The sequence below is a fragment of the Aphelocoma coerulescens genome, chromosome 1 (assembly GCF_041296385.1).
Source record: "Aphelocoma coerulescens isolate FSJ_1873_10779 chromosome 1, UR_Acoe_1.0, whole genome shotgun sequence".
In the NCBI taxonomy this organism is placed as follows: Eukaryota; Metazoa; Chordata; class Aves; order Passeriformes; family Corvidae; genus Aphelocoma; species Aphelocoma coerulescens.
In genome coordinates this window covers 39,647,827-39,674,886 of record NC_091013.1, presented here as the reverse complement: position 1 = coordinate 39,674,886, position 27,060 = coordinate 39,647,827, and the positions used below count along the sequence as shown (strand labels likewise).

The 27,060-nt window shown below is 42.6% G+C and overlaps 1 protein-coding gene across 3 annotated transcripts; it reads right to left on the bottom strand.

Annotated features, from left to right (window-relative positions):
- Positions 1-106: 106 nt before the first annotated feature.
- On the bottom strand, positions 107-25,862 carry GGACT (gamma-glutamylamine cyclotransferase). Of its 3 annotated transcripts, none has more exons than XM_069007889.1 (2): positions 25,780-25,862; positions 107-1,026 (listed from the first exon to the last, which is right to left on the bottom strand). In XM_069007889.1, the coding sequence occupies exon 2, from the start codon at positions 1,007-1,009 to the stop codon at positions 536-538; it is 474 nt and encodes a 157-aa protein (XP_068863990.1). In that variant the 5' UTR covers positions 1,010-1,026; positions 25,780-25,862; the 3' UTR covers positions 107-535. The 3 variants fall into 3 exon arrangements, with proteins under 3 accessions (XP_068863990.1, XP_068864009.1, XP_068864001.1); XM_069007908.1 differs by lacking the exon at positions 25,780-25,862 and adding an exon at positions 22,953-22,973; XM_069007900.1 differs by lacking the exon at positions 25,780-25,862 and adding an exon at positions 14,442-14,643.
- Between the last annotated feature and the right edge of the window lie 1,198 nt (positions 25,863-27,060).

The window sequence follows — 27,060 nt, the reverse complement described above, 5'->3', positions numbered from 1 at the left end:
ATTTTCTCCAGCAATTTCCTATTTGTCTAGAAGCACCGAGTTATCTCTATGATCAGCTTTCCCTGTTTACATGCAGTAGCCTACTAAACACCATTACAAGTCAATATTCAGTATGAGTTGTGCTTTATTTTGCAGACATTTAAATCAGTTTCAGATATTAGTGCAAGAAAATTTGTCAGCTCAGGGAAAACAAACTAATCTGTTCCTCTGCCTTTCACTGACCTCCATTAGGCACCAAGGCAAAGGGGGAAGTTAAGGGAATAATTAGACCCCAGACCTGATGTGCACATACAGTTACTTTACACCTGGTGCAAACCCAGTTACTTGCAGCAGGTAGGGGGAGCCAGGAGGACACTGCCTGGGGAGGAGTCTGCAGCTCTGGGCCTACAGGACTTCAACGCTAGCGCCAAGGCTCCTGGGCTGGGAAGGTTACAAGAGATCCTGCATTTTAATAGAAAGGTATTACAGCTTTCCTGGAAAGGTTACCGAGCAACACCTGCTTAGCACTACGGCCAGGCTGCGTCACCTCCCGTTTCTATTCCCGGCTTTCCCGTAGGACGTAGGAGAGGCCGTGCTTCCCTGAGGAGTCGTAACTGTCATGGTAGGGGAGCCCAACCCACTCGGGCGGGTACGTGGCCGTGCTGTACACGAAGCACTCCAGGACGCCGTCGGCCGCTGCCCGCGCCTCGCCTGTGCCGCCCTTCCCTTCCCACTCCACCACTTGGATTCTCATCAGGGTGCGCTGGTACATGTCTGGGCAGCCTTCGAACTCATCCAGGAACTGCAGCATCTGCTCATCGACGGAGTAGATCTCCCCAGCAACGTGGTGACCCGTCCCTGGGATGTTCAGCATGTAAGGAATATTGTATTTCCCTGCAATCACCAGCGGGTACTTCTCCACCGTGTGGCCCTTTCCCTGGAATTTCGCTAGCCCTTTGGCCGTGTTGATCATGTGCTTGTAGTTGGGCTGGCCCTTCTTGAGTGTGCCGTAGACAAAGACACGGGCCATCGTACTTCCAAAAGCAGCTGAAAGACAAAGAGGTATGTTACCCATGTGGCCAGTGCCCTGGAGAACCATAGCCCTGCCAAGGCACCTCCCACACAAAAGGCTGTTCGGGCACATGCGAAAGCGGTCTTGTAGTCCTACACCACATTTAAGTATCATACTCAATTCAAGTATCTTGAAACTTTTCAGACAAAAACTGCATCAGTGAAAAACAGACACCAGGAGAAAGTCAGCCTTTTGCAGTTCTTTGCTGTAACCAAATTATGGTCTCTAAGGAATCCCTGACATCAGCCAACACATCCCTGACCCTCAGGAAAAACTCTGAATCTTTCTTAAAGAATTTTTCTCTTTCTCACCATTATGGGAGCTGTGCTGCAGCGAGGTGTGTGGTGTCATGCTCAGTGGCGCCCCAAAAGCAAGTGTACCCTGCTGTTGAGTCATCTCATGGACGTGCTGATGGATTTGCAGTAATGCCAGCGCCAAGGTCCCGCTTGCTGAGTGACAGACAAATGCTGAACAGCAAGCTGTGGGGCCAGGGAGAGAAACTGAAAGCTGGGGCTGCTGGCAGAGAGACCAGGTAACGCCGTGTTCCTCCTCTCTTCCCCAGACAGACACCCCAAAGTGCTGCACCACCTCAAGTAGCTGCTCTGCACATGTGCAAGCCCCCTCTTGAAAACAGATCCTGAACAACCATTTGTTTTACCTGCGAGCATGAAACACTCAAAATTGGTTTAAATGGGATAAAAGACTGGCTTTACTGAAACGTAACGGGGGGGAAAGGGACCTTCATGGTTCCTGCACTATGTTTTCACACTGTGCCCTGTTTATACCCCATCATTTCTGTAGGGTAGAAGCAGTTCTTGCACTGTGATGTTTTCCCACATTTTACCTGTGGTCACTGACTATGCAGAGCCTGCCTCATCCACAGTCATCTGGCTGGGCCCTACACCCAACATCAGAGGAGCCCATGCAGCTCCTCTTGGAAAGAGCGTCATTAAATAATGTATTTCAAGTTTAAGAAATCTTTAAAAACAGACTGGAGGTAGAAATTTAATCTATTTTCTGCAATTTACTCTTTATTTTAGTAAACTGGTAGGTCAGGTCAGTTATCCAAAAGGGTGTGTTGCTGGCTGAGAGTAGTGTCATTTAAAAATCCTCAGTAGCCAAGCAATTTCCCCTTTGGTGAAGTAAACAGTTTTTCTCTATATCAAAATACAGCTTTCCAAGCAAAAACTGGCAAACTGCTTTTACTTAAGGGAATAAGAACACACTGATTTTTTCCCTGTATTTTATCAGATATACTTCAGATTAATTTATCCATCATGACATAAACGAGGTTTTTTTCTTGGATGCAACTCATTCCCTCACAATAAAAAGAGCATTAATATTCAGTCGGCCCGAGTCTCTTTTATAAGAAAAATCATTACCTTTCAGATTGTGTTTTGAATAACAAACACAGATCCTTCAGGAAGAAACTTGTCCCAGTGGGGATTGAGAAAGGATCAGAGTTAAGCATTGAAACATGCAATTAATTCCCATTAGGGGATTAGGGCACTCGTGTTCACTTTGAATCAGAAAAATGAATCGCGAATTAAATTGTTCACAACCAAGAGGTTACTTGTCAGAGTTAATAAGTTAAAAAATAAAAAGGGAAACCTAAAACGCACATAAAACACTCTATAGTGAGTGGTGCATCTGTAAGAAAAAGATATGCTTCATTTCCATTAAACAAAAGCCCTGTCCCTACTGTACAGCTGGAGATAAGCTTCCAAAAAGTTTGCAGAGAAGACTGTCACCATTTCCTGTAATTGGTGAAAACAACTTCCCTGTTTGTGATGGCACAGCAGCTGGCTGTTGGGAAACATCACCCATTTAAAGAAAGGCACCCGTCATCACAGTGCAGGGTCCACAGAATTCAACAGCAGCAAAGGAACTTGCTAACCCAGGTTTGGACAAGTGTTTCTGATTTAGCCTTTGAGTAGATGGATTCAGCATGCAGTACAAATGGAGATGGAGTGGGAAGCTCAAGTTTCAGCCACAGTCTGCGTGGAATGTGAGGCTGATGTCCTTGTGGAGCTGTGGCTCGTGGGCAGGTGGACACTGAACTCCCTTTGGCACCACTGTTCCCCACAGCAGTCCTGTCGCTCACCCTGGATGGGCTGGGCACAATGACTTCTTCTATTAAAAAAAACCCAACAACAAAGCCAAGCCCAGCCCTCCAGCTGAGGAGGGATTGAAATAAACTTGATAATAACATTTTCTGATCACTGCTCCGTATAAATAAGACATACACAATTTTCTGCGCAATAAATCTGGTCTCTAGTGTGCCGTGTGTTGCGCTGCAGAAAAGCTGTAGATGTATTAGCATCACTTAAAGCACTTGCAAATCCTGGGCTTTTAAAACAGTTTTAGCCACCTTGTGGCAAGAGAGCACAGAGCAGAATTGTATTTGAGGGTCATTTCACAGGCTTCCACTACACAGCTGAAAAGAGTTATCGATGGCACCCCCTTGCTGAATCACCAACAAGAAGTTGCCTTTTCTCACTTAATCCAGTTTGACACTTCTTACCTTCACTAAACCACCTGAGAGGAAAAGAAAACCAAACAAAAAAACAAACCAAAAACCAAACCAAAAACCAAACAAAACCTGCTCAGACTTATACTGAGTATTAGCTGCCAGGACAAAACCAACCCATTCAGAAAGTACTTTCATGAAATATTTATACCAGAGTCATTAAAATTTAATGGCATGGGGAAGCATAAGTAAAATTTGTATGTCATCTCTACAAACTATTTCTTTTAGCTATGAAAGATGACCTGCCAAGTCACTTGTGGGATCAGTTACTAGTTGCTTCATCAGGCAAGATACAAAGATCAGAAAATAGAGAACAACTTCAGGATCACACAGGTAGGGTGAAAAGTGGCTCACAACCAGTGTGAGCCAGGAGCCCAGGTTGCCACTTGGCATTAGCACTGGTAGGGCGGCAGCACTGTATCCACATCCACCCTCACCCACCAGGCTTAGGGCTTTGGTTCTCCCTCTCCCAACAGCTTCAGCACGGTGAGAGAGGGGTGGGCAGCCATGGGGCCAGTTGCTGGCTCACTCACCGTGCACTCACAGATGGAGCTGCAACCAGGCTCTTTGCTCCCAGGTTGTGCCCAAAACAAGACCTTGCTTCCCAAGTGGCAGCAGCAGCTTTGGCAAAAACCACCTTTTTTCAGCACAACTCAGACAATTACAGAACCCTACCAGCTTCTTTCAAAAATAAAGCACGGCCCTGGAGCCATGCATTATGCTGGCTCCAGGGCTGTTTGCAATCATGGTCGAAGTGGGTTTGGGAGAAAAAGTTTCAACAAAATAAAACCTAACTCAGAAAGTATCCATTTCTCTTACTCCATACAGTAACATTATTTTCCCTTGAGAAAAATTCTCTGCATTGGCTCTGTGACCAGATATAGTTACACATTAATTCTTCAGAAGTTTCTTAAAAACTGTAGGAAACAGGTGAAAAAACAAAATGCCTTGAACTTTCAACTTGAGCCCAGTCTGTTTGAATGAAGGGAGTTTTAAGGTCACTCTTCACTCAATGCTAACTTTCAAGAAGGACTAACATGCCAGAGAGGACTCCTGGGACCGCATCCTGTTGGTCCTTTGATGCTTTCATTTTGTTGCTAGCTATTTTCTTTATAGCACAGACAAGGGCTTCCTGCCTGGGCCGACCCCTTCCCAACCTTGCTGAATACCTCGGAAAAAGTTTATGGCAAGACACCTTTCTTACATTAACCACAGAGGCACCAGCGAAATGATGGCTCCTTTGAAATCAAGAGGTTACAGTCTCCTCGCAGCGGTCACCCGCCCCAAAACCGTGAGGTGCTGGTTTGTGAAAACAAACAAGAGTATTGGAGTAACCAGGGCCATGCTGGATGCTACTGGGCACTACACAAAACTCCACTTAATGTCCTTTGCAGATTCTTTTCATTTCTTCCTTGGATAGTTCACATCCCCAAACCAACAAATACTCCTGGCGCTTAAACTGGAGTATCTGCCAGGAGGCGGAGTGAGGATGCCCTTCCTTTGGACAGGCATCAATCAGCATGGCTCACGTGCCTTGTACCCCTTTGTCATCACAGCAAACATTTGCCTTTTGTCTGTTTGAAAACATTCCAAATCACTTTCAACTGTATTGCATAGAGAAAATTAATTAGATTAATTTTCAGTACTTTCAGAAAGTTTAATTCCCAAAGTGACTGTTAGAAGGTCTCAAAGTGACAAACAGATAAAACCACCACATGCAAAAAGATGCTGGGGATGGAATGCAGAAACATGCTGGAGACAACATTAGACTGATGAGCAGGCTAAATTTCTACAGAGTGCAGAGACAGGAGGGGATTGCCAGTGCATCAGGACAAGAAAAGGCAGATGAAGAAAACAGAAGGTCAGTGGATGTGGACAAACTGAGTTGAGGGGAAGGAAGGGAAAGCTATCACCTCAAGAGAGTATTATATTGGTAAGTATTGACTGTTTTGTCCTAATATTAAATCATGTTGTATGAGTTTTACTAAAGTCTTGGGACCTCAATTCAGAAACCTGTGGACTACAAAATTATTCAGAAAGAGCTCAGGGCAGAGCACTGAGTCCAGGACTGTTTTACCTGGGCCAAGAATGAACCAGCAGGAGCTTAAATAGGAGTTGATGAGATGGGGCGTAATCACTCACAAATATGGGTAAAGGTTTTAAGAAGAGACAGTTGAGTCTCTGCATACATGAACAAAAAGCCAGCCAAAATTTTTTGCACAGAATCATTAACATGGATAGGAACAACTTTCTAATTGTTAAGTTAGATATCTAGGCATAAGAACAGACAGGTGTAAGAACAACCATAACAAATGACCCCAAAAAAGCTTGAGGGCCCAGTGCCCTCTATCTGAGCTCAGCATCAGAGCGCAAGAACAGGGCAAGGCAACACTGCTGCATTTCCAGACTTGGGTCCAGACCCTCCCCAAGTCAAAGTGATGAGCACTGTGCTGTGTAAAGGCCTTTTCTTCCTGTGAGCTCTCACACCTGTTTTTGTGTCAGCAATGGCAGCAGCAGGGAAGGCAGCCTCAGGCTGTGACTGCACACATGTGCATGAGGCCAGATTACTGTGGGGTCTTTCCCTGATGCCTGCTTGCTTCATCTTCCTGAGTCAGGGGGCTCTGTGCACTTGCTTAGTGCAGCCAGATACTTTTCCAGTGCTTACTCTCTTGATGGCTGACAAGTCCACATATACTTAACAAACCAAAAAGCAGTCTTTACTGGTTCTCCTATGGTTTTCCGACATAGGGAAACCAGAACTGAAATATTTGAGAATAGATAAACCATGAATTTATACAGGGATAGAAACCATGTCTCCTTTGTTCACACTCCATTCTCCCCATGCCTTTTTGAGTGTTATTGAGTAACACACTGATGTATCAGAAGAACACAGCAATACCTCAAGCATCTTAGTCTTGAGTGCCAACTGAGGTGTGAAGTGTTTACTGAAAATCAATAAACAGTGTGGAAGCCTTAGAAACTGGAACTCTTGAGAACTTTTTCAAACTATCATGGATGCTACAGTTATTCTTGCCTTAGAGAAAGGCAAGAGACTAGATGGCGTCTCAAAATCCCACTCAAGCATGGTGGGTCCTTATGATGCAGTTTTAAGTACAAGACAATGAATTTAAATTATATATACAAAAATATCTCATCTTTGCCCTTCTAGCATCGATGCTTACACTGTTGTATCTACACAAAAGGGAGAAAAAAAAACAACCCGCAAGAATGGAGCATAAGCTTTAAATGCCAGATTGCTGTTACAGGAAAAAACTAGAAAAACAACTTTTGATAGGGCAGCCCTGCTATGCCACGGTGAATTTGAAGTGGTTTCCATCATTGAGATGCAGAACAGAGCCGAGTTTCAAACCACCGACATCCTGAAACTCGGGACAGAGCCTGCAGCTTGGATGGGTTCCCTGCGAGGTCAGCACATTAATTTACATGCCAATACCCGGAGCGGTCAGTTCGCTGTTTTGGACCGAGAAGATCATCCCGGCCTGTGGAACACGGCAAACACTTTGAGTACCTAAGCATGGGAATGTGTTTTTCTACACTGAAAGGATGGTGAGAGAGAGAACGGGAAGAGAGAAAAGATGGGGTCTTGTGTGGGATCGTGAGGTGCCTTTCCACAAAGGAAATGAGGGAACAGCTGCACAATGATCCTCTGTGAGAAGGGAAGAGGTGCCCAGGTCATGGCACAGCACCGTCCCTTGGGAGTGCGACTGAGCCTGGGAGATATTTATAAAGCCCCATTGTTAAGCAACAGCATCCTCCCACTGGCAGGGGCCTGTGGCTCAGGAAGCCATCTTATGCCTTTGCTCCTGCTCTGTGGAGATGCCACGGCAGGGGCTGCAGGCGGGATGAGCTCTGCCCAGGCGAGACCCAGTGGTGCCTCTTGGGCCTCACTGTGTGGCTGGCTGGGAGGGCCAGCAGCTGGACATCCTGACGGAATAGCGGAGGCTGCTCCAGCCAGTGGCTCTATAGGCAGTAGCAGGATGTCTCCCTGGGATGAGTCAAGGTGCCAAAGCCCTGCAGCACCATGTGGAGAGGTCACTGCAACATGATGCTCCTCAAACCTTGTTAAAAACCAAATGAGAGCACAGATGTTCAGGAACAAAATGCACTCTGCTAAATGAGCCAAATAGAAAAATCCAGGTATAAATCTGGGAACAGTGTCACATTACACTGCAGTATTTTTCCTCCAGAAATCACTACCTACTCCAGCATGGACTAGCTCCTAAAAAATAAACCTTTGACCAATGTGGCAGAAATGAAACATGAGAAAAACTCAACAGACCATTTTTTTTCAACTCATGATTCCCTGGGAAACTATGGGCTGCTTTAAAGGGTCCAAGAAAGGTAATTCACAGGCATTTGCTGCATCCATATATACACACACACAAGGATTTTCTACACAGAGCCATGCTTTGCTTGTGAAGTGTTAGTGGCCAACAGAAAAGAAGAGAGGAAGGTTAAAACCAGCTGTACTGGAGGAGCCACCACATCTAAATGCAAACACAGTTTTAAATATTCCACCAGAAAGGGTACGGATAGTTGGGGTAATTGCCAAGAACATTTGCTCTGAAGCAGGATCATACAGATTTTTTGAAGTTCAGAAGGAGTAGTGGACAATAAAGCATATCTATACACACAGCAGTTACACTAACAGTAGTGCTTTTTTATTTCTATACATGCAATGGAAGGAAGAGAGGCCCTCCTTCACATTTAGAGGACTGCAGCTGAGGTTACTAAAGGTGCACAGAAGCAAAAGTGGAGTGCTTTTTGTTTTTCTCTTAAGAAGGCAGGCTTATACCATCCTTTCAGTCTATGAATCAAATTTGTGGAAAAGCATAATACTTAACGTGGGACATACTGGTAACAAAATAAACCAGCTCAACAGGCTGCCCAGGGAACTGGTGGAGTCACCATCCCTGGAGGTATTTAAAAGACGTGCAGATGTGGTGCTCAGGGATATGGTTTAGTGCTGGAGTTGGCAGTGCTGGGTTAATACTGGACTCAATCTTAAAGGTCTTTTTCCAAACTAAGTGATTTTGTAATTCTATTCTAATTCACTACAGTTATTTGTCTTACTGATTAAATGTACATGCAAATGTTACACTGATAAGCTATGTGGGTAGTTTTATTTAAAAAAAAGATTTTTAAAGCGAATTTCAGCTTGCAGCTTAATACAAGTCAGAAATAAAAACTCAATCCATATCTCAGAAATGTATCTCTTCCACCATTTTCTAATATAAGGCAAGAAAATACAAACTAAAATAGGACATCAAATCAAAACTACAAAGAACCATGAACAGATGTATATAATTAACTTCAATCCCACTGAGGCATATCACTTCTCTTTAGAAATTAGTAACAAGTTTACTACAGAACAAGTAAGTCACAGATCATCATGAAAAGAGAGTTAATGAGTTATTTCAACTGTCCTGGTCTTGATTTTTGCTAAGAATGACTTGCAAATTCCTGCAATGAAGTCTGAAACACAGATCACATCCTTCTTCAGCAACAGAGAGTGCATCCTTATCCCAAAGTAAATACATTTACTGGCCTCCCATCTTCTACACAAAAGAAACAAATACATATTCTGAGGACATCTAAAAAAGCCTGAAATTGCACTTAGCGAGGCACTGGAGTAATTGCTTTCAAATCCAAGAAAGCGTACTGACCAAACTCTCAAATATCCTCCTGCCTCATAGGGTCAAAGATAGGAAGACAAGAAATCTCCAACTTGTATGTGTCCTATAAAGGATGTGTGGAATTAAATGTTTACTTTTTGGTAAAGAGTGGTTTGGTCTCTGATGCAGAAACGGGTTCTGTAGTCTAATGCAAAATTTAACACAGGTCTGTAAAGTCTGTATTTACTGAAAAGGTTACACAAGCCCTTAAATCTTCTCCTGGAGCCCCAAGAGTCTCACAAGAATTACTGATGGAAATAATTCCCTATCTCTACCTATACATTTGCAATTGCAGATAAAAGCTATTTTGGTTTTATGATGACATGTAGAATGTACTCTAATTCAAGGTCTCCTTGCCAGTGTCCAGAATGCCTAGAAGGAAGCTTTAATGAAGGGCATCTTATAGCAGGGGTAAGGCTGTAACAGGAAGACATTACATAATATTCCTCTTAATTTATATGAGTCAATATTTTACAAATAAAATATTAACATAAATGAAAATAGCTTTATACATGCAGCCTCTCTTCAGTGACCTTTGAGAAAGAATTTCTGCTAGTAACTTGATAAAGAAAGAAGAACAGAATTAAATACTGGAAGTAAATGAGAAGGGGAGTAATATGCAATGTGGTTCTGAATGCAAAAAAGCCAGGCCAGTGTCATTAAACAACCTCTGACAAGGATAATGCAGTGGACATGGAGTCCATTATTTAATAAGCAGTGAAAATAGCTCCAGACCAAGTCACATGGAAGAACTGTCTATGAACAAGGAGTAAGTTAAGGGAATATTAGAACGGACTGTATTAAAAGAAGAAGTAATAAGCACAGACAAAATTTACCAGTCATATTCCTCAGGAATCAGTGTTATTTCTTAGTAATCTTACTACAGCAAGTAGCTGTGTGCCTACCACATGTGCGTGTGATATATCCAGAAGAGCATCAGTTCATGCTACAGCCATATGAGATGGCCTAAGAACTGTGTAATTGAAGTAACTGTGTAATGAAGAACATATGCTTGGGGACCACAGACATGAGCTTCTGGGGACTCATCATTTGAAGGCAATAAGAGAATCAGAATCTCTCAAGCTGGAATGGACACATAAGAACCATGAAGTCCAACACCCTGCTCCTCACAGGACTGCCTAAAGCTAACTCAAGTGACAAGCATTGTTGCCCAGGCTCTCCTCGATCTCTGACAGGCTTGGTGCCATGACCACTTCCCTGGGGAGCCTGTTCCAGTGACCAGTCATCCTCTCAGTGGAGAGCCTTTTTCTAATGTCCAATCTGAACTTCCCCTGCTTCATCCCATTTCCTTGTATCCTATCTCAGGTCACCAGAGAGGAGATCAGCACCTGCCCTCCACTGCCCCCCCTGGGGAAGCTGTTGGCTGTGATGAGGTCCCCTCTCAGCCTCCCCTTCTCCAAGCTGAACCAGCCAAGTGACCTCAGCCACTCCTTGTAAGTCTTGCCCTTAAGGCCTTTCACCACCCTGGTCACCCTACTCTGGACACACTCTAATGGCTTTTGGGAAGAATTTTAGTTCTACAAAGTAGGTGGTTTCCATCTGTGATACATTTCTGCATAATGACAGCATATAGGCAGCTGAAAAGAACTTTTAAACATTTTTTAAAATAAAAATCAGCATTCTGGAGACGTAAGTCTTCCAAGTTACTTTGTGTGCACATCAGAGGAAACTCACATACCTTAAGGCATTGAAATATCTAGGAGAGTGTCCAACTACACCTATCCATCAGTCTAGACTTTGTGCTGAGAACAGCAGCATGAATTAGGCAATATTACAATATAAAATGTTCTGAACTCCTCAAGCTACATCTTAAGATGTAGCCAGTTTAGGACTGGAGCAGGTCCCAAGCAAAGGTGATTAAGCCTCAATTATAAATTAGCATATCCTCCGATTAGCTTTAGTATGTCCCCACAACAGCCTCCTTGCACACCCCAAATATGGGCCAAAATTCTGAGAAAAGAGGATGGCTAAACTGGCTACATTAGCTGTCAACAGAGCAGACCAAAAGGGATGCACGGATCTCAGCATGGAAAGGGAAAGTGCCATTGTCCCCTGTCCATGCCGTGGGACATGAGGCAGAAACGACCATGGTTCACTATATTCCTGTTTTCTCATGGTATGCTGTGGAAATAAGAAAACAATTCACACCTGCTGCTATTTTATTGGGATCCCACCTTTCCAAATAGGTCCCAAATATCCAGTAGTACATAGAGTATCCTCCAATTCACTTCCTCAAGCTTTTCTTTTTCAAATTTCAGTGTGAGTGAACAGGTTAAGTAGGACAGGAACAGAAAGTCCCAAGACTTCTCTATCCTTCTAAGTGAAAAGTTTCCTCTTGCACTGGGATGAGCAGACATTTTCAACACACATATCTCAGCACAAGCTGATACAACTGCTCTTCCTGTCAACAACTTTGCTCCTACTAAAATAAATTCACAAGCACCACTTAAAAGTTATTTTTAAGCCACAACTAAAGAGAACAGCCTCCAGTAAATACCATCGGCACCACCCTTTAAAAACAGTCTGCTTCCACTGAAAGGTCTTGGCTCATAGCAAATACAGCCGGGGAGTTTCAAGAAGTAGTTCTGGATGAACACTGGTACACCCTCACACCAAATGCATTTGACAGTGAAAGCTGAAATAAGAAGGGATGATTTTACAGATTAACCAAATACCGTATTTTTGGAGTTAAAATAATGCTACCTGAAAAATATTAAGGATAAGCATTTTTCACACAATACTGAAAATGCACAAAACATTATTAAATAACTTCTTAGTCCAACTTGGCCACAGAAAGTTACATTTCAGCTCTTGAACAAAGCAATCACTGCCCTCCCAGCACCACTCTCCCCACCCAAACGCTGTGCAGTACTGCCGACTCCCAATGCCCACACACAGGAATAATGTTATTATTCTGAACAGCATTTCTCCCAGACTTCACAGTATCTAGGGACATCTGGAAATCTCAGTTAATGTCACTTTTGCATTCCTTAAGCAAACACTCACTTAGTGATGCTAATTAACTGAGGAAAAATTAAATAATATAATTAGAGAGCCAGATGTAAATCAAGAAACAGTATATTACTTAACACACAGAAAGAAGAGAAACCATATGACGATTTAATTTTGTCTTTTTGATATGACTTAAAATGACAGGTAAGGATCAAATAACTTCTGACTTTCAGTACATGAACATTTCTTTCAAAATAGATAAATTATTGTCAAATTACAAACCCTCACTAGCTACCATTTACCCCACAGTAACTATCAATTAGTAAAGGCATGCTTCTGAATACATAACACATTACATTTTTTACTTTCAACACCTGGTGTCACCAGAATAACACCGTATATTTCTGAAACACTCTGCAGTGGTGTGTGTGTGTGTGCTTTGATTTTAGGGCAGCAATACTTCAAAGGAAGTGGAACCACAGAAAATTATGGCCAGCAATGCACACAGAATACCTTTTAGGTTAATTGATACATTATCAGTTAACTGACCATGGCAGGTCATTTTAAAAATGAGGCTCAAGGTGTCTAAAAGCCTTCATCCCTTAGACAAGGTCAAAAAGGCCTGAATGAAGTGAAAATTTTGCTGTATTTCAGTATTTCAAGCAAGCTAAATCCTAAACCTTTTTTTGCAAAAAGGCTTTAAATGGTGGTTTCTGCTACACCAGAATTCTGCTAATTGAAATCAATTTTTGTAGGGGCTAATCACCACCCTTCTGTCCAGTCTAGGGCTGTATTAATTGGTTATTATTACAGGTCCACTGAGAATAGACAGAGGGGAGAGATTTTGATTGATTATTGCTTGGAGCTCCTTGGATTCCCAAGACACTAAATAAAAAGTTAAATATCAAAGAAGATTTAATTAATTTCAGTTCTTTCCCCTCTATCAGCAAAATAGAGCTGATAAAAAATTGACAAATTAAAGGAAAATGAAAAGAGTCATAACTGGTGACCCTGTATTTTTTTAATGAGAAAGTACATGCATTTATTTGCTCTAATCTTTAGATAATGGGCATAAGAGAATGAAAACTTTCTCAGCTTTTGATGCTTATTCTAAAGCCCAAATGGAGTTATGGCTGGCAGTTAGATTAACTGGTGTAAGTTTTGTGTTATGTTTTTCTTTTAATATAGCATTTCAAATAAATTAGTGAAAGAATTCTGAACTCTTGGGGAAAAAAAGTCCTAAACTTGTGATACAAGAAAGAGAGAAAATACTGTATTATAACATACAAATGCAGTATTTCAGAATCAAAAGGTTTAAGAGTCTCTATTTTGGCAGAAAATTCTGTAACAAAAACAAAGGAAGATGTGATCAAGATATTTATAATTAATTTTGTAAAAACATACTCAGACTGACACTTCCTTTCCACTAATTATGCATGCATTTCCTGCAGCAGACTTTCCAAAAGTCATGTTGTTTTTCAATAGTTTTTCAGTTAAGACAGAAGCACTTCCGTAGGTACAAGTTTTCAGGTTTTAGTGCAGTCACTGTGGATTTTAAAGATAGAACAGAAAGGCTAACCCCGATACAGGAATTATTTTCAGGTGAGTGCATATCTAGGATCCATAGACAATGTTTGGAGGAGATTCCTTTGTGCCTGCAAGGCATTTACTACCTCTAAACTGATCTGTGGGTTCACCTTTTTGATAACAGACTTCCAAATCCCCTAAAAGGACGATAGGCAAGCTATACAACCTTGAATAATGGTATCAAATAACATCAACCCATATAAAGAATAAAATAATCACGGAAAACAGGAAAAAATCTTTAGCCTGAGAAAAGGGATGCAAGTCATTAAGAAAAAGCAACTCTTCTCCTAAATGCTCGACTTAAACAGATGTTAACATAAATTAGTAATTTTTAAAAGAGGCAGCTTAAGTCTGGTGGGTTAACTGAGTTAGACAGGTTTTATGTGCAGGTTTTATTATAACACCACCACTTGTTCTCTTAAGCATTTCAGAACAAAAACCCCCCAAAACAAACAAACAAAAAAAACCCCAAATCAAACACCAGTAGTTTTCTGTAAAACAAGGTGTCAATTATTTTAGGACTCCCTAGCCCCTTATCCCTTTTTGAAAGGGAAAAAATAAAAAAATAAAAATTTTTAGAGGACCCTTTTCTCCCAAAAGATACCTGTATTCAGTGGTTACTGACTCAGAATGAGCTTACATGCACAGCAGCATGTAAGAAGGACAACTGGTAAAGTGATACACAGGTCACAAAGGTTTATCTGGAGCTGCTCAGCAGAGTGGCCCGATGTGTCCTCCACCTCCTCAGTGAGAGGGTGAAACTGACGAGCAAAAGAGTGCCCAGGCAGACCTAGGGGACACCACTTGGATGGAGATACCCACTATTTCCAAAGTCAGTTCCTATAGAAGAAAGAAAGGATGCAGACCTTTTAGTAATAAAACTAATATTTAGAACGTGCACAGAGGCAGTTTCCCCATCTCTATCCCTTTTAAGATGTGCAGGCACTGAAAAGAAATCATCTGTCTTGATCCATACTAGTTACTTTGTCTTGATCTTGGCACTGATTTTGAACTTTTGACACTGATATCATTCATGATATTCCCAAAAGCAAGCTAGAAAAACATGATTTAACAAGAACTGTTGGTATTTAGACAAAAAACCCCCAACCAACCCCAAACTGTTGGAAAGACTGGTTAATATTTATCAGAGGTTCATCTCAAACTGGACATATGCTCAGAGTTTGTTATGTTCGTTCCAGCAGCACTGAAGCACCAGTAATGAAAATGCTGAACGATGTGAAAGATGCAGGTAACACCCTGACTCCCAGGGCTGTGCTCAAGGCTAATGTGGCAGTCACAAGCCCCTGCACAATTGCTGCTCTGCAGCAGCTGTTCAGGTAAGGCCAGAACAGAGTTCTAAGATTAAGCCAGGAATAATCAACTGCATAAACAAAATCTGGGGAAAGATCAGTGTAACAGCATTTCTGCAGAGAGAAATTTGACAGTTATAATGATCATGAACTCAACATGAGTCAAAAATTTGGCAGGGCTGGAAAAAATATCCTGCTCTAATCCAGCCAGAAACTGAGTAGTATGCCCAGCTTTGAGCACTGCGTGTAAAGAACTGTGATCAGCTGCAGAGACAGCAATCACCAGTCAGGAAGCCAAAATCTATAGAAGAAAACAACAAAAATGAAGAGCCTGCACTGTGATCACTTCTTTTAGAGAAAACAGGGTCTTGCCTTTAAGAATATGAAAGCATACGGGAAGAGAAAGAGGCTGTAAGCTTCTTCCACATCTACTTTGACAGAAGATCCAGTAAGCTCAAATTCCAAAGATGGCCATTAGAGAGACTATCCAACTCCTGATAAGCTGGGTGCCTAGGAAGAGCGCAGGTATCTAGGAAGGTTAGGAATCCTTTGCTACTGTCTATCCTCAGCAGCAAGACAGCAAACATCTATCAGAAATAACACTGGTGCTGCCAAACTTGCCTTTTGCCAAGGAACTAGATGCGACAATCTCTTAGCTCTCCTTTAAAAGTAAACAGAAAAGGCAGTTTGATTCATATGCTATGCATGGAAAGGAACACTGGACTCATGGAGACTGCAAGAGACTGATTCTGAAGTCTGGTCATTAGATTCCCACTACCTTAAGGAGGGGTTTCTAGTCTAGATCCCACTCCCTGCCTCTTTATAGATGGTACATACTCCATGTAGTGCTTCCCAAACACACACAGAGATATAATCCTGAGGTGCTTCACTGAGAACTTTCTGATCCCATGAATCTTGCATCGCTTTCTGCCACTGTGATCTAGCTTCAAAAGGCCAAGCAAGACCAAATGGGACACGGGTTAGAGCCCTCTGGACAGAGGGCATGAATCTAAGTTTTCTACTTCCTAGGAGATCACAGAATCATAGAATATGCTGAGTTGGAAGGGGCTGATCAGGATCCTTGAATCCAACTCCTGGCCCTGCACAGGATGCCCCAAGAATCACACCATGTGCCTGAGAGCTTTGCCCAAATGCTTCTTAAACTCAGACAGGCCAAAGACTGTTGTTAGTCCTGCAGCTGGCTTTGGCTGGGTCTGGCACAGGCAGGGGTATGACTGGCTCAAAGGCAGAGCAGTGCCAGCCCAGCCATATATCTTTGCCTGATAAAAGCCCTGAAAGAAGGCAAAGTGCAAGAACAACCAAAAGCCTCTGACACCATGGCCTCAAGATCAGGTGCAAAGCTTACTTGGTACCATTTCCACTCTGAAACTTCTGGTCCCCAGACCGAAAGCTAGGCACACTTGTGCCCTTCAGGCTTCCAAGACAGCCATCCTGGTTTACATATTGTACATAAAGGCCACTATAAATCTGAATCTACAAAATAACCCTTCTCCTGGTTGTGTCTATTTTTCTTCTCAAAACCTGTTTTAAGATCACAGATACGAGAGCTTTTAATCCCAAGTAATTCTGAAAGAACTATTTAATAAAGATTTTAAAAATATAAATTATATTTTGCTTATAGGCATATAGGTTTTATTTGTTCTATTGATAGCATGCTGGTGAGATACATCACTTTGATATGGAGCCATTAAAAATCTATACCCTCATGTAGTTTTCCTCTAAGCTGCTGATGTGGCAGCTGTAGGTAAGATACATTGCTATTTTTCTAGACGTACAGTAAACAATCTTATACACACATTTGTTCACCCACTGCATGTGTGATTCACAGGTAAATTGCTGCACATGCATATGAGCATAATCCACAGCAGTGTCACAGGTTTTAACAGAAAGAACAATGTAAGATAGTACATGTTTCTTAGACAGCTAAATGATAGTATTGTGGTAGCTTAGATGCTACAGAAGTAGCACCTGCAGTAGCTTTGCCCACAACACAGAAATAATGAGAGCTGGGATCCAAGCAGAGCTCTCTAAGTAAACAGTAAAGTTGTGTGTGCTGTTAATACTGCAGAGTGTTTACAGATCACAAAAGTAGATGACCACTGGGGAGTTTATTCCCATTAAGAGATAAAAATCATCAATCTTAAAGAGTGACTGCTCCACTTACACTGAAAATATATCCTAACACTTTTCCCTAATTAAACTCCCAAAGCATCACTACTACCTAAAGTAAAAATCCAGCTGATAATGTAGTTGTGCTGATGGTTTATGAGCTGGCATAGAGAACCACAGAGGGGTGGGGCAGATGTCAAACAAATAATCCATCCCATGTATTATCTCAAAAATTAGCCCAACAGATTAAGTTTTGACCCATCTAATGTCAAACCAAATTACCTGATGTGGCAGCAGGGTCATGAAAGACAAATTATCCTAAAGGCAGTATCATCTGTTCCTTCCTTCTAGTATCACACCTACCAGGTCTGGTGTCTGCTGCACCACTCTCCAGACCCTGCTTAAAAATCTGATTGCAACAACACTGACGGCGCCCCAAAGCCAATCAAAATGTTAGACAAACCTAGAACTGAAAGGTCAGTTGTGGACTTAATAATTTTCTCATTCTGTTGTAAGATTGAGAACATAAAGTTATTGTATCAAAAGAATAACTACAGTTAACAAAATTCAAAACTGAAATGGATCATCATGTCAATGAAGAAACACTTCCTGTGTTCACAATAAGACTGCAATAATAATAAACCTCTGCTAAAGACAGCTAGAATACAGAGCCTGATTTGAGTTTCCACCTAAACCAATACTGAAGCAGAAGTTACAAATAAGACATATAGACTACAATCTGACAAATTAAAGAGATTAAATCATTGTTTTGCCATACAGAAATTAGGAGGCAAAATTTTAAGTTCATCCTGTATAAAATTAAAGATACTTGATGCCCTCTATTAATATAGTAAACTGTCACTAAGCATACTTAATTAAAAGATATAATAACTACTAGCAGTAAAAAGAACAGACTAGATGAACAGATGGATCCAGATATATTTTGACCTAAATTTCTTGATATTTTGACAAGATAAATAAAGGTAAATATAAACAAGAAGAGGAGGGAGAGGAATAACCAGCCCATCAGTATATTGCAGTAAGGAGCCTCATACTAGAAAGATGAAAAAACCACTATCAAATCCTTTTCTTTCTCTGCTCACCTGCTTTTCTTCTCAAAGATGTTTTGTTTCTGTTAAGCAGGTCTCCTGAAGCTTCCCATAACCACATACATATTCACATTATTGAGACATTTGTTATGCCTGAAACCCAAATCACAAAATAAGGCCCACTGCCTTAGGACAGTTTAATCAAAACAAATACATCATTAACCTGTAATATAATTTAAATCTCTTAAATGTTGATTTTCTTTTATGCTCACTCTCTCTTGAATTTGACCACTGCTAGAGATAACAGTTAAGAGAACTGTTTCTATCTACAGAGTCCACAGAAGGCAGAGATTCTTCTTTCTGAGCCCTTCATATCACCTTCCCTTTGGGCACTCTCCGCAACCAGACAGTTCCTAAGTATGTAACTTTGTGTTACTTACCATGTTTGAAATGAGCTTTAGAAAGCTTCAGTAAGATTTGCCTGTGGCTGGATTCATATTCTGAAAGTCTTCATAGAAGGTATATTTGAACTACATCACAGAAAGGACTGCAGCCTTGGAGCAGGTTAGTGGTTTGATGTGTGAAATGTGTATGTGCATGGTAAGCATCCTGCTGGGATTTATTCCCTATGTAATTTTCAGCTAAGGCAAAATCAAGCCTGGGGCTCCACTCCATAAACTGTGTTAAAACATTCCTCTCCATTCATATAGTTTCTCAGTTATTTATACCTTTTAGTAATATAGTGCAGGCTCAGTGCAATCTCATCTAAATTTAATTTATTTTCCTATGCCTACATCCCAGCCTAATACTTAGCAAGCATGATCTCTACACCTCACAAACAGCACCAGACTTTCAAAGCACTGCTTCACAGTACATGTGTGTATACACATGATGCCACACTCCATACATGTGCTGTACTCCATCTCTCTCAGTGAAAACGCTCTGGAACACTGAGCTCAGACTCCTACTTACTCATGCTACAGAAAATCTAAGTTTTGATGGCTTCACTAAAAACTGCCTCAAAGATGATCAATAGCAATTGATATATGTTCAAACATATCTGAAAGATGACATTCATTCAGAGATTGTGTTTTCTACACAGTAATTTCTAGTAATCTTTTCCCCTCACTTTCCTAGCCTCTGTAGGCTTGTCCCATCCTCTTCAGAGTTCTTATTTTGCCAGAAATAAGTTTGGGCCTAAGGTGTTCTTCAAGCCACAGTTTCCCTTGAGCACCTGTGCAGGTATGCAATGAGGGGAATAAGGAACTCTAATACCTATTATCCTCCTTCTATTCCTGGCAGTAAATCCAAGTCCATCACATCTCAGCTGACAATTATCGCAAGTATATATTTTTTCATCTCTCATCTGATCATCTGCACCCAACTGCTATTGCTTAAAACTCTTTTCTTCAGTTGTTTTCAGTTCTTCTACCCACATATTCTGCTGAGTTTCACTCTCAACATGTCCTATTGTGAGCTTAAATCTGATCCTGAAGATAAAAAAATCTGAATCTAGCAATTTTCTCTTAAATTTGTCACTAGGGATGCTTATGTTATTAAGCTCCTTCTCTAGTCTCTAGACTCCTAACATTTCTCCTCTTTTTCCATGAGCTTTTCACAAAACCCATGAAGGAATTCCCATTTTTCCTCAAGCTGAAACACTTAAGAAACTGCTGCCTCATCATATGATAATGTCATCTCAGTCCAGATGAGCTGGGTAGGGTAAATACCCACAATGAGTGCGTGTTCCAGCACTCATTCCACATATTGCTATCATACAGTTTTTGTAATCCCTTGAGCACATGAAAATACATAAAAACAGAGGCCAAAAGAATGTCATCACAAAAGGGAGGCAAGAGTTATGCAGGAGGACATCACTAGGTCTACCTGTCATTCAAAACCACTGCAAACACCATTCCTCCAACAGTAAACCAGAACAAGACCCTTATTTCTCACTCACTACTTACAGTCTCACTTCCAAGATCATTTTTCTCAGCAATGTTTTGAAGAAAATTGGTTTGTTTCTATTTTCCTTCAAGCTTTCAGCATTACTGTAAATGTGGACTGTGCCTCTCCCGATAGGAAATAATCTGTTACCTTTGATTTCTAGAGAAATTCACACACTCTGAGATCCAACCAAGAATGAAACAGTAGTTTACAGAACTTGCAGTGGATAGAATTGTCCATAGACAATTATAATGACATACTGATTTTAGTGGTAAAATTCAGTGTCCATACCCCAGCCTAGTTTAAAGTGCAAATTAAACAACGAACTCTTGGGTTCAATTAAAGAATTCAGAAAGAATGCTATTAATAGCCTCTGATAAGCCAGAGGGTAGCATTCACCTTGCTTTAATTTCCTACAGTTTGAAATCTAGTCACTCAGGCTTCACCAGCTGGTGTAAAGAGATGTGAGCTGCACCTCTTGTCAGGAAATACATATGAAACTCACATTTCAAATGCCAAGTGTGTCATCTAATAAAGTAAATGAAAGAAAGGGGCAGTGCTGAGGTACAAACTCATGATTCTTATCAGTACTGTGTGCCAGCAGAAACAATAAAACCTTAGTTATTGAAAGTCTTGTACACGAACTGGCCTGCCCACCAGCAGGCAAAATGTATTCATTGACATATTTCACTAGATGTGTGGACAACATTTAGTCCCTGAGATGCAAAGGTGGCAGCAGAGGTACAGATTGAAACCCAGGATATCAAGAATGAGTCAAGTTGGAAGGGACCACAGTGGGTTACCAGGTCTCACCTCCCTGCTCAAGAGGGTTATCCTAGGGCACATTTTACAGGATTGCAACCTGATAGTTTTCAGGTATCCCCAGTGAGGGAGACCCCACAGCCTCTCTGGTCAATCTGTTCCAGTGCTCTGTCACTTTCACAGTAAAGAAGTTCTGCCTCATGTTTAGGTGGAAGTTCCTGTGCATCAGTCTCTGCCCTTTGCCTCTCATCCTACTGCTCGGCACCACCGAGCAGCGCCTGGCTCCATCCTTTGGGCACCCTCCCTTCAATACTTATAGACATTGATGAGGTCCTCTCTTAGATGTCCCTTCCCGAGGCTGAACAGGCCCAGATATGGAGAGATGCAAGAGAGAAAATATAAAAGATTTGAGTCCAGATCAGGTGTAAAAAAATATTTTGGAGAAGTCTTTTATACTAACATTCCAAAGCACTACTGAAATTGTGCATGATACTTTTACCAGAAAGTAACATAATGCCAACAAACATTCCAGACACTTGTGGAATACTAAGTAAACAGCAAGACTTCTAGACACGTGATGAGAAATTACTATCTGCATCTGCTTCCTCACTAGAAGGAAAGCTACAACCCTGATTGCTGTTGGAGCCAAGAGTCAGCCAGTACTTGCCTTGTTAAAAGCAGCTCAGGAACAGTTAAAAGCCTGTTCAACTTGAGAAGAGATGGCTTTCAATTTACCTAATAGCAGTCTTCCCATACCTGTGAGGAGGTTGTCCAGCAAACACAGCCAGGCTCTTCACAGCAGTGCATGTCACAGTTAAAAAGCAATAGCTATAAACCAAGATAAGAGAGGCCACAGCTTGATTGAAGGAAAAGGGTTCTGATGATATGGACAAAAATTGAAGCAAGCTGCCCAGAGGGATTGTGTAGTCTCTATCTCTATAGGTTTTCAAGACACATTGGATAAAATGCTGAGCAACCTGGTCTGGCCACACAGACGACCCTGCTTTGAGTAAGGAGGTTGGACGAGTGACTCCCCAGGTCTCTTCCAACCTGAATTTTACTGTGATAAAAGTTGTGGGCTGCATCAGGCTAGATAAAATGAAGGGAGAGAAAGAAGATAAAGAGACTTGCAGTTACTCTGGTATTATTTGATAGCACATATTTTTCCCATTTCAGCATTGTTCTAATACAGATACTCTCATACAGCTGAAGCCTGGCACAGGCAGGGTGATCTCCCTTTCACTGCAAGCCAGAGCACTGGAAAAAAAGCAATGCTTGAGGGAAAGAATGAGAAAAAGCCATTCTATGTGACCAAGAATTTCTGTCAGAATGTCAGCAATACGGTGATAACTCTGGCTGTTAGTAAAGGTCATGAGCAATTACAGTCGAAACGCTACAGAGAGAGGTGGTTATGTAGGTAATTCCAAAGGAAAAGAGGTGTCTTGTAAAACAGAGAATCAGGAGTGACAGTGATATCGAATATGTTTTCTCAAGATGTTAAGAACAAATAGCTGACACACTTAAAGAAATCACAGTGGCCAAGAATCTTAATGTAAAGGCCATTCTTGAACAACACCGTAATGGTAAATCAATAGGACATGATATTATCCTGGTACAGTCTGTCCTTCTTTAACATTAATTGGAAGTGAGGAAAAGAGAGATGTATCTGACATGGTCCATAAAATGTAATTAAACCTTTGGAGCGAAAAAGAGCAGAAAATTCTGGATAGCTAAAGATTTTGGGTTAAGAACAGTGATTTACTACTGCCTGAATAGCTCAATTTCTAAAGAAAAAAGGTATTAGACATCCTCTTTAGAGAGACAGAATGGAAAGGGTATTACATTTGCTAACTCAATGACATGACTGGGTTCATCCATTTCCTCTGTCTCTTACTCAATTATCTATGTAATACTTACCCTTTCTGTAAGAATACTGCAAAAAATCTATGAAAGATGAGAAAACAAAAGGTAGCATCAGTTCATATAGAAAATGTGTTGTTACAGCACATGCTCTCTGCTTAAGCAGTTCATGTCACTTAAAATGTCATTCAAGTTTCACATTCAATTCTACTTAAATCAAAAGAGTTACAAAAATTATTCGACCAGGTTCAAGCTCAAAGAACTTCTAGAGTGTGAGAAACACACAAGAAGACTTGAATAGGAATAGAAAAGTGCATTGCTCTGAAAATGAAATGACAAAAGCTACAGTAAAATGTAGTGCCTTTTTCTTCTACCAACAATAACTATTAATAGTGTTCACGATTATACAGAAAAATAATTTGGCTAATCCATTAGAGAGTAAATTGTAGCAGAGCTAGTAGCAGAAGGCAAGTGCCACAACGTACCCCTGGAATTTACTCTGTCACTTCGTAACACCCTCATGACTACACCTTTGTGCCTGTACCTACACTTGTACAGTCACAATGCAGATCAGGCAGTCACACAACCCCATTTCCCTGGAGTTCCCCAAGAACAAGCACAACCACAGGAACAAGAGAAGCAGAACTGGCAAAAACCGTGGTTACATGAGCAGTCAGATGAAAGTAATTTTCAAAAGGAAACTTCCTTTAAAATAGGGGGTTGGGTTACTATTAGGAGTTAAGAGAATGTATAGACAGACTTGGAGGAATGTTGGTTGGATGGGACCTTTGAAGGTCACCTAGCCCAGCCTCCCTTTAGCCCAGAGCAGGGCTAAAGACAGTGCTAGATGACACTTTCCAAGGGAAGAGACTGTGCTCAGCAGAACAGTGGGTGGCAGAGACAGCAGGATGTCTGGTGCAAATCAGGCCTGGCTTGTGCCCTTTACTCTTCAGAGGCACCTATATTTCCATGTCAAACATCAGCCAAGCAAAGCATGAACTGACATGGTGAGCCTTTCTAAAGGATAGAAAGGAGATGCTGCTGTAAATAAAGTGCTCCAAGCAATATTTCCACTCTGAATGACAGGAGAAAATGAGCACTAGAAAACTCTAATCTCATGTATAAAGTCACCAAAAAGAAAAGGTATAAGGAGTACATGACATGACACATGCCAACAACAGGACACACTCTCTTCTGTGATGGAGCGAAGCTCTGTTCAGTATTCCAATGGCCTCAAAACAAACTCATGAACAAGCACAAAGAAACTTGCTTGCTAAGCTGATGGCAGAAAACCATGCTAATTTGGAAAGTGAGGAGCAAAGAGGCTCCTAGAAATGAGGAAAATGAAGTGTGATGCACATATCAAGTAGTTAATATTTGTCAGCAGTCGGGTGCGGATTTAAAAACATTAGCAATGCACGGAAAGGCCATTTTTTGTTTAACATGTAACATCCTTAAAAATTCAGGTTTTGGGACAGACAGTAAAAGAGAGATGTTCTGTTTAGCTTTTATTTAACCATGGCAAGAGAAAGGTATTCTACACTTAAGTAACAAGACATGTTACTGTTCATATGACTTTGACAGCTATAATGGAGCGAGGGCAGGAGATGAGTGCCAGCTAAAGATAAATATACTTTAGAGACAGTCTAGGTTTTTAAGGCTTTTCTCAAGAGGAAGGGAGAAGAACTGAGATGAAAATTTGCCCATTTTTTGTTCAGAGATGTGAAATTTAAAGCCTCTCTTAATGGCCTTTGTCACACAATGAACAACTTTAATTGTCAAGAAATTGCTTTTCCAGGTTGACTGCCTGCTTAAACTAGAGTACATAAAACAAGTCCACTCCTCAGAGTTCTACATGAAACGACTTGGTCATGGAGGTATTTACAGTTGTGCCTCTGTATGTTAAGCTCTACAGAAGTTGCTACCTTGATATTTTCAAAGCACAGCAAAAATTACAGAAGCAGCAAATTTAAAAATTCCTGGAGCAAAAAATGAGGAAGTTAATAGTCTGGAATTAACACAGATATAACTAAATGAACCTTAACCCAAAACCAAGAGACTTATGTAACTCTATAATGGAAAAGGATACAGAAAAGGTGGGAGACGAAAGTATAGCAAAATGAAATGCCGAGGAGGATTAAAAAAAAAAGCCCCCCCAAACACTCTGGTCAAGCAATTCAGGCAAAAGGTAAGTGCTTCGAAACGTTATCTCGTATCCTTAAATCATCTATTTTTAACCCCCGCCGTGGGCAGGGGTACCTTCCGCCAAACTCTGCATCTATGATACCTGAACTATTTCCTTTCCTTTCTCTTTTCCCTCTAGTTTAGGTATTAGCTCTTCAAGTACACGTCGCTAACCCATTACAAGGGCAAAGGTATGTTACTAGAAGGAGTATTTGGATCATAATGTACACTTCTGCTTGGAGGATGCGCTTGAGCACCTGGAGAACGCAAGGTGATCACCCCCTTGGCCGGTCCAGCGCCAGGCACAGCTCTCCCTGCACTCGGCTCTACCACCGACGGGCCGCCCCTCGCACACTGAGGCGGAGCTGCGCCCTTGTCCCACGGGCAACCATGCCCCAGCCGGGAGCCCTGGGCCGCCCGCCGGTTCCCCCGCCGCCGGCAGGGCAGGGCAGAGCAGGGCCGGGCCGGCTCCCATGTGGCTTTCGGAGCGCGGCCCGCGACCGCAGGGTGCTGCCCACAGTGCTGCCCACAGTGCCGAACCGCCAGCAGAGCCCCTGGCCGCCGCCGGCCCTCCCGCAGCCCGTGCCGGCACCTCCGTCTCCCCTCAGCCCTTCCCCGCGGCATCACGTGTGGCGAGGGCGGACCGGGCCGGACCGCCCCGCCCCGCCCCGCTCTGTCCGGCGCTCTCCAGGGCACTCACTCGCCAGCGCTGCCGCAGCCTCCGTGCCTCCGCTCCTGCCTGCGGCCTCTGCCTTCTACCCGTCCCGGGGCGCCTCTCCGGGGAATAGGCGGCGGGGCGGAGCTGGGCGTGGGGCGGTGCCTGGCTGCGCTCCCTCCCCAGCGGCCGGGACAGCGCGGGGAGTCCGGGCGCGGGGCCGCGGGTGAGCCGGGGTTGCTGGCCGGTGCCGCCCCGGCTGCCAGAGGGACGGATCGTGCTTGGCGGGAGCGCGGACAGGGCGGCCAGCCCGGCCCGGGGCCGGGAGAGCGGGACACCCCGCGCCCGCTGCCAAAGCAGGAGCAGCGCCCGGCTCTCCCGGGAAGGGCCGCTCCCGAGCGCCGGGCCTCGCCTCCTGGAGGCCTAACAAACGTGTGTCAAGCAGTGCAACATTTGGCATCCAATCTGGCTTTTAGGGAACCTTTAAAAAACTCCTTACTGTTTTATAAACGCTGTTGGCTGCTCTGTAGGAAAGCATTTTGGCTGCAGACACAGACTGGTCTTGAGCCGGCTGAAGCAGGAGTTTTAAACTTGGAGGGTGCCAAGTGCCTTTCTGTTTACCACCTTTGCAGGCAGCTTCCAGTTCCCAGCTGAAGACTCCCTCAAGCTGGCTCTGTAGGGTTCAGTCTGCTGTTTAGCAAAGCATGTGAAGGCTCCACACAGTAAAATCACTTCAAAGTGAACGCATTGATAGGAGGAATAAGAGTGAGATACCCTTTTTACTGGTGCTGTAGAAAGGGACCTGGGGGTGCTGGCCGATAGCAAATTGAACGCGAGTCAGCAGTGCCCTGGCAGCCAGGAGGGCCAACCATGTCCTGGGATCTGTCAGGCACAGCATCACCAGCGGGATTGCCCCGCACTGCTCTGCACTGGGGTGGCCTCACCCTGAATATCATGTGCAGTTTTGGGTGCCACAGTATAAGAAAGATTAAACTATTACAGAGTGTCCAAAGGAGGACTTCAAAGATGGTGAAGGGTCTAGAGGAGAAGTCGTATGAGGAGTGGCCTCTTCAGCCTGGAGGAGACTGAGGGGAGACCTCACTGCAGTCCACAGTTTCCACATGAGGGGAAGCAGAGGGGCTGACAGTGATCTCTCTTCTCTGGTGACCAGTGGTAGAACCCAAGGGAATGGCCTGAAGCTGTGAAGTTGTGCCAGGGAAGGTTTAAGTTGGATATTAGAAAAAAGGTTTCTCAACCAAAGGATGGTTGAGCCCTAGAACAGGCTCTGCAGGGAAGTTGTCAGAGCACTAGCCTGACGAATTTCAA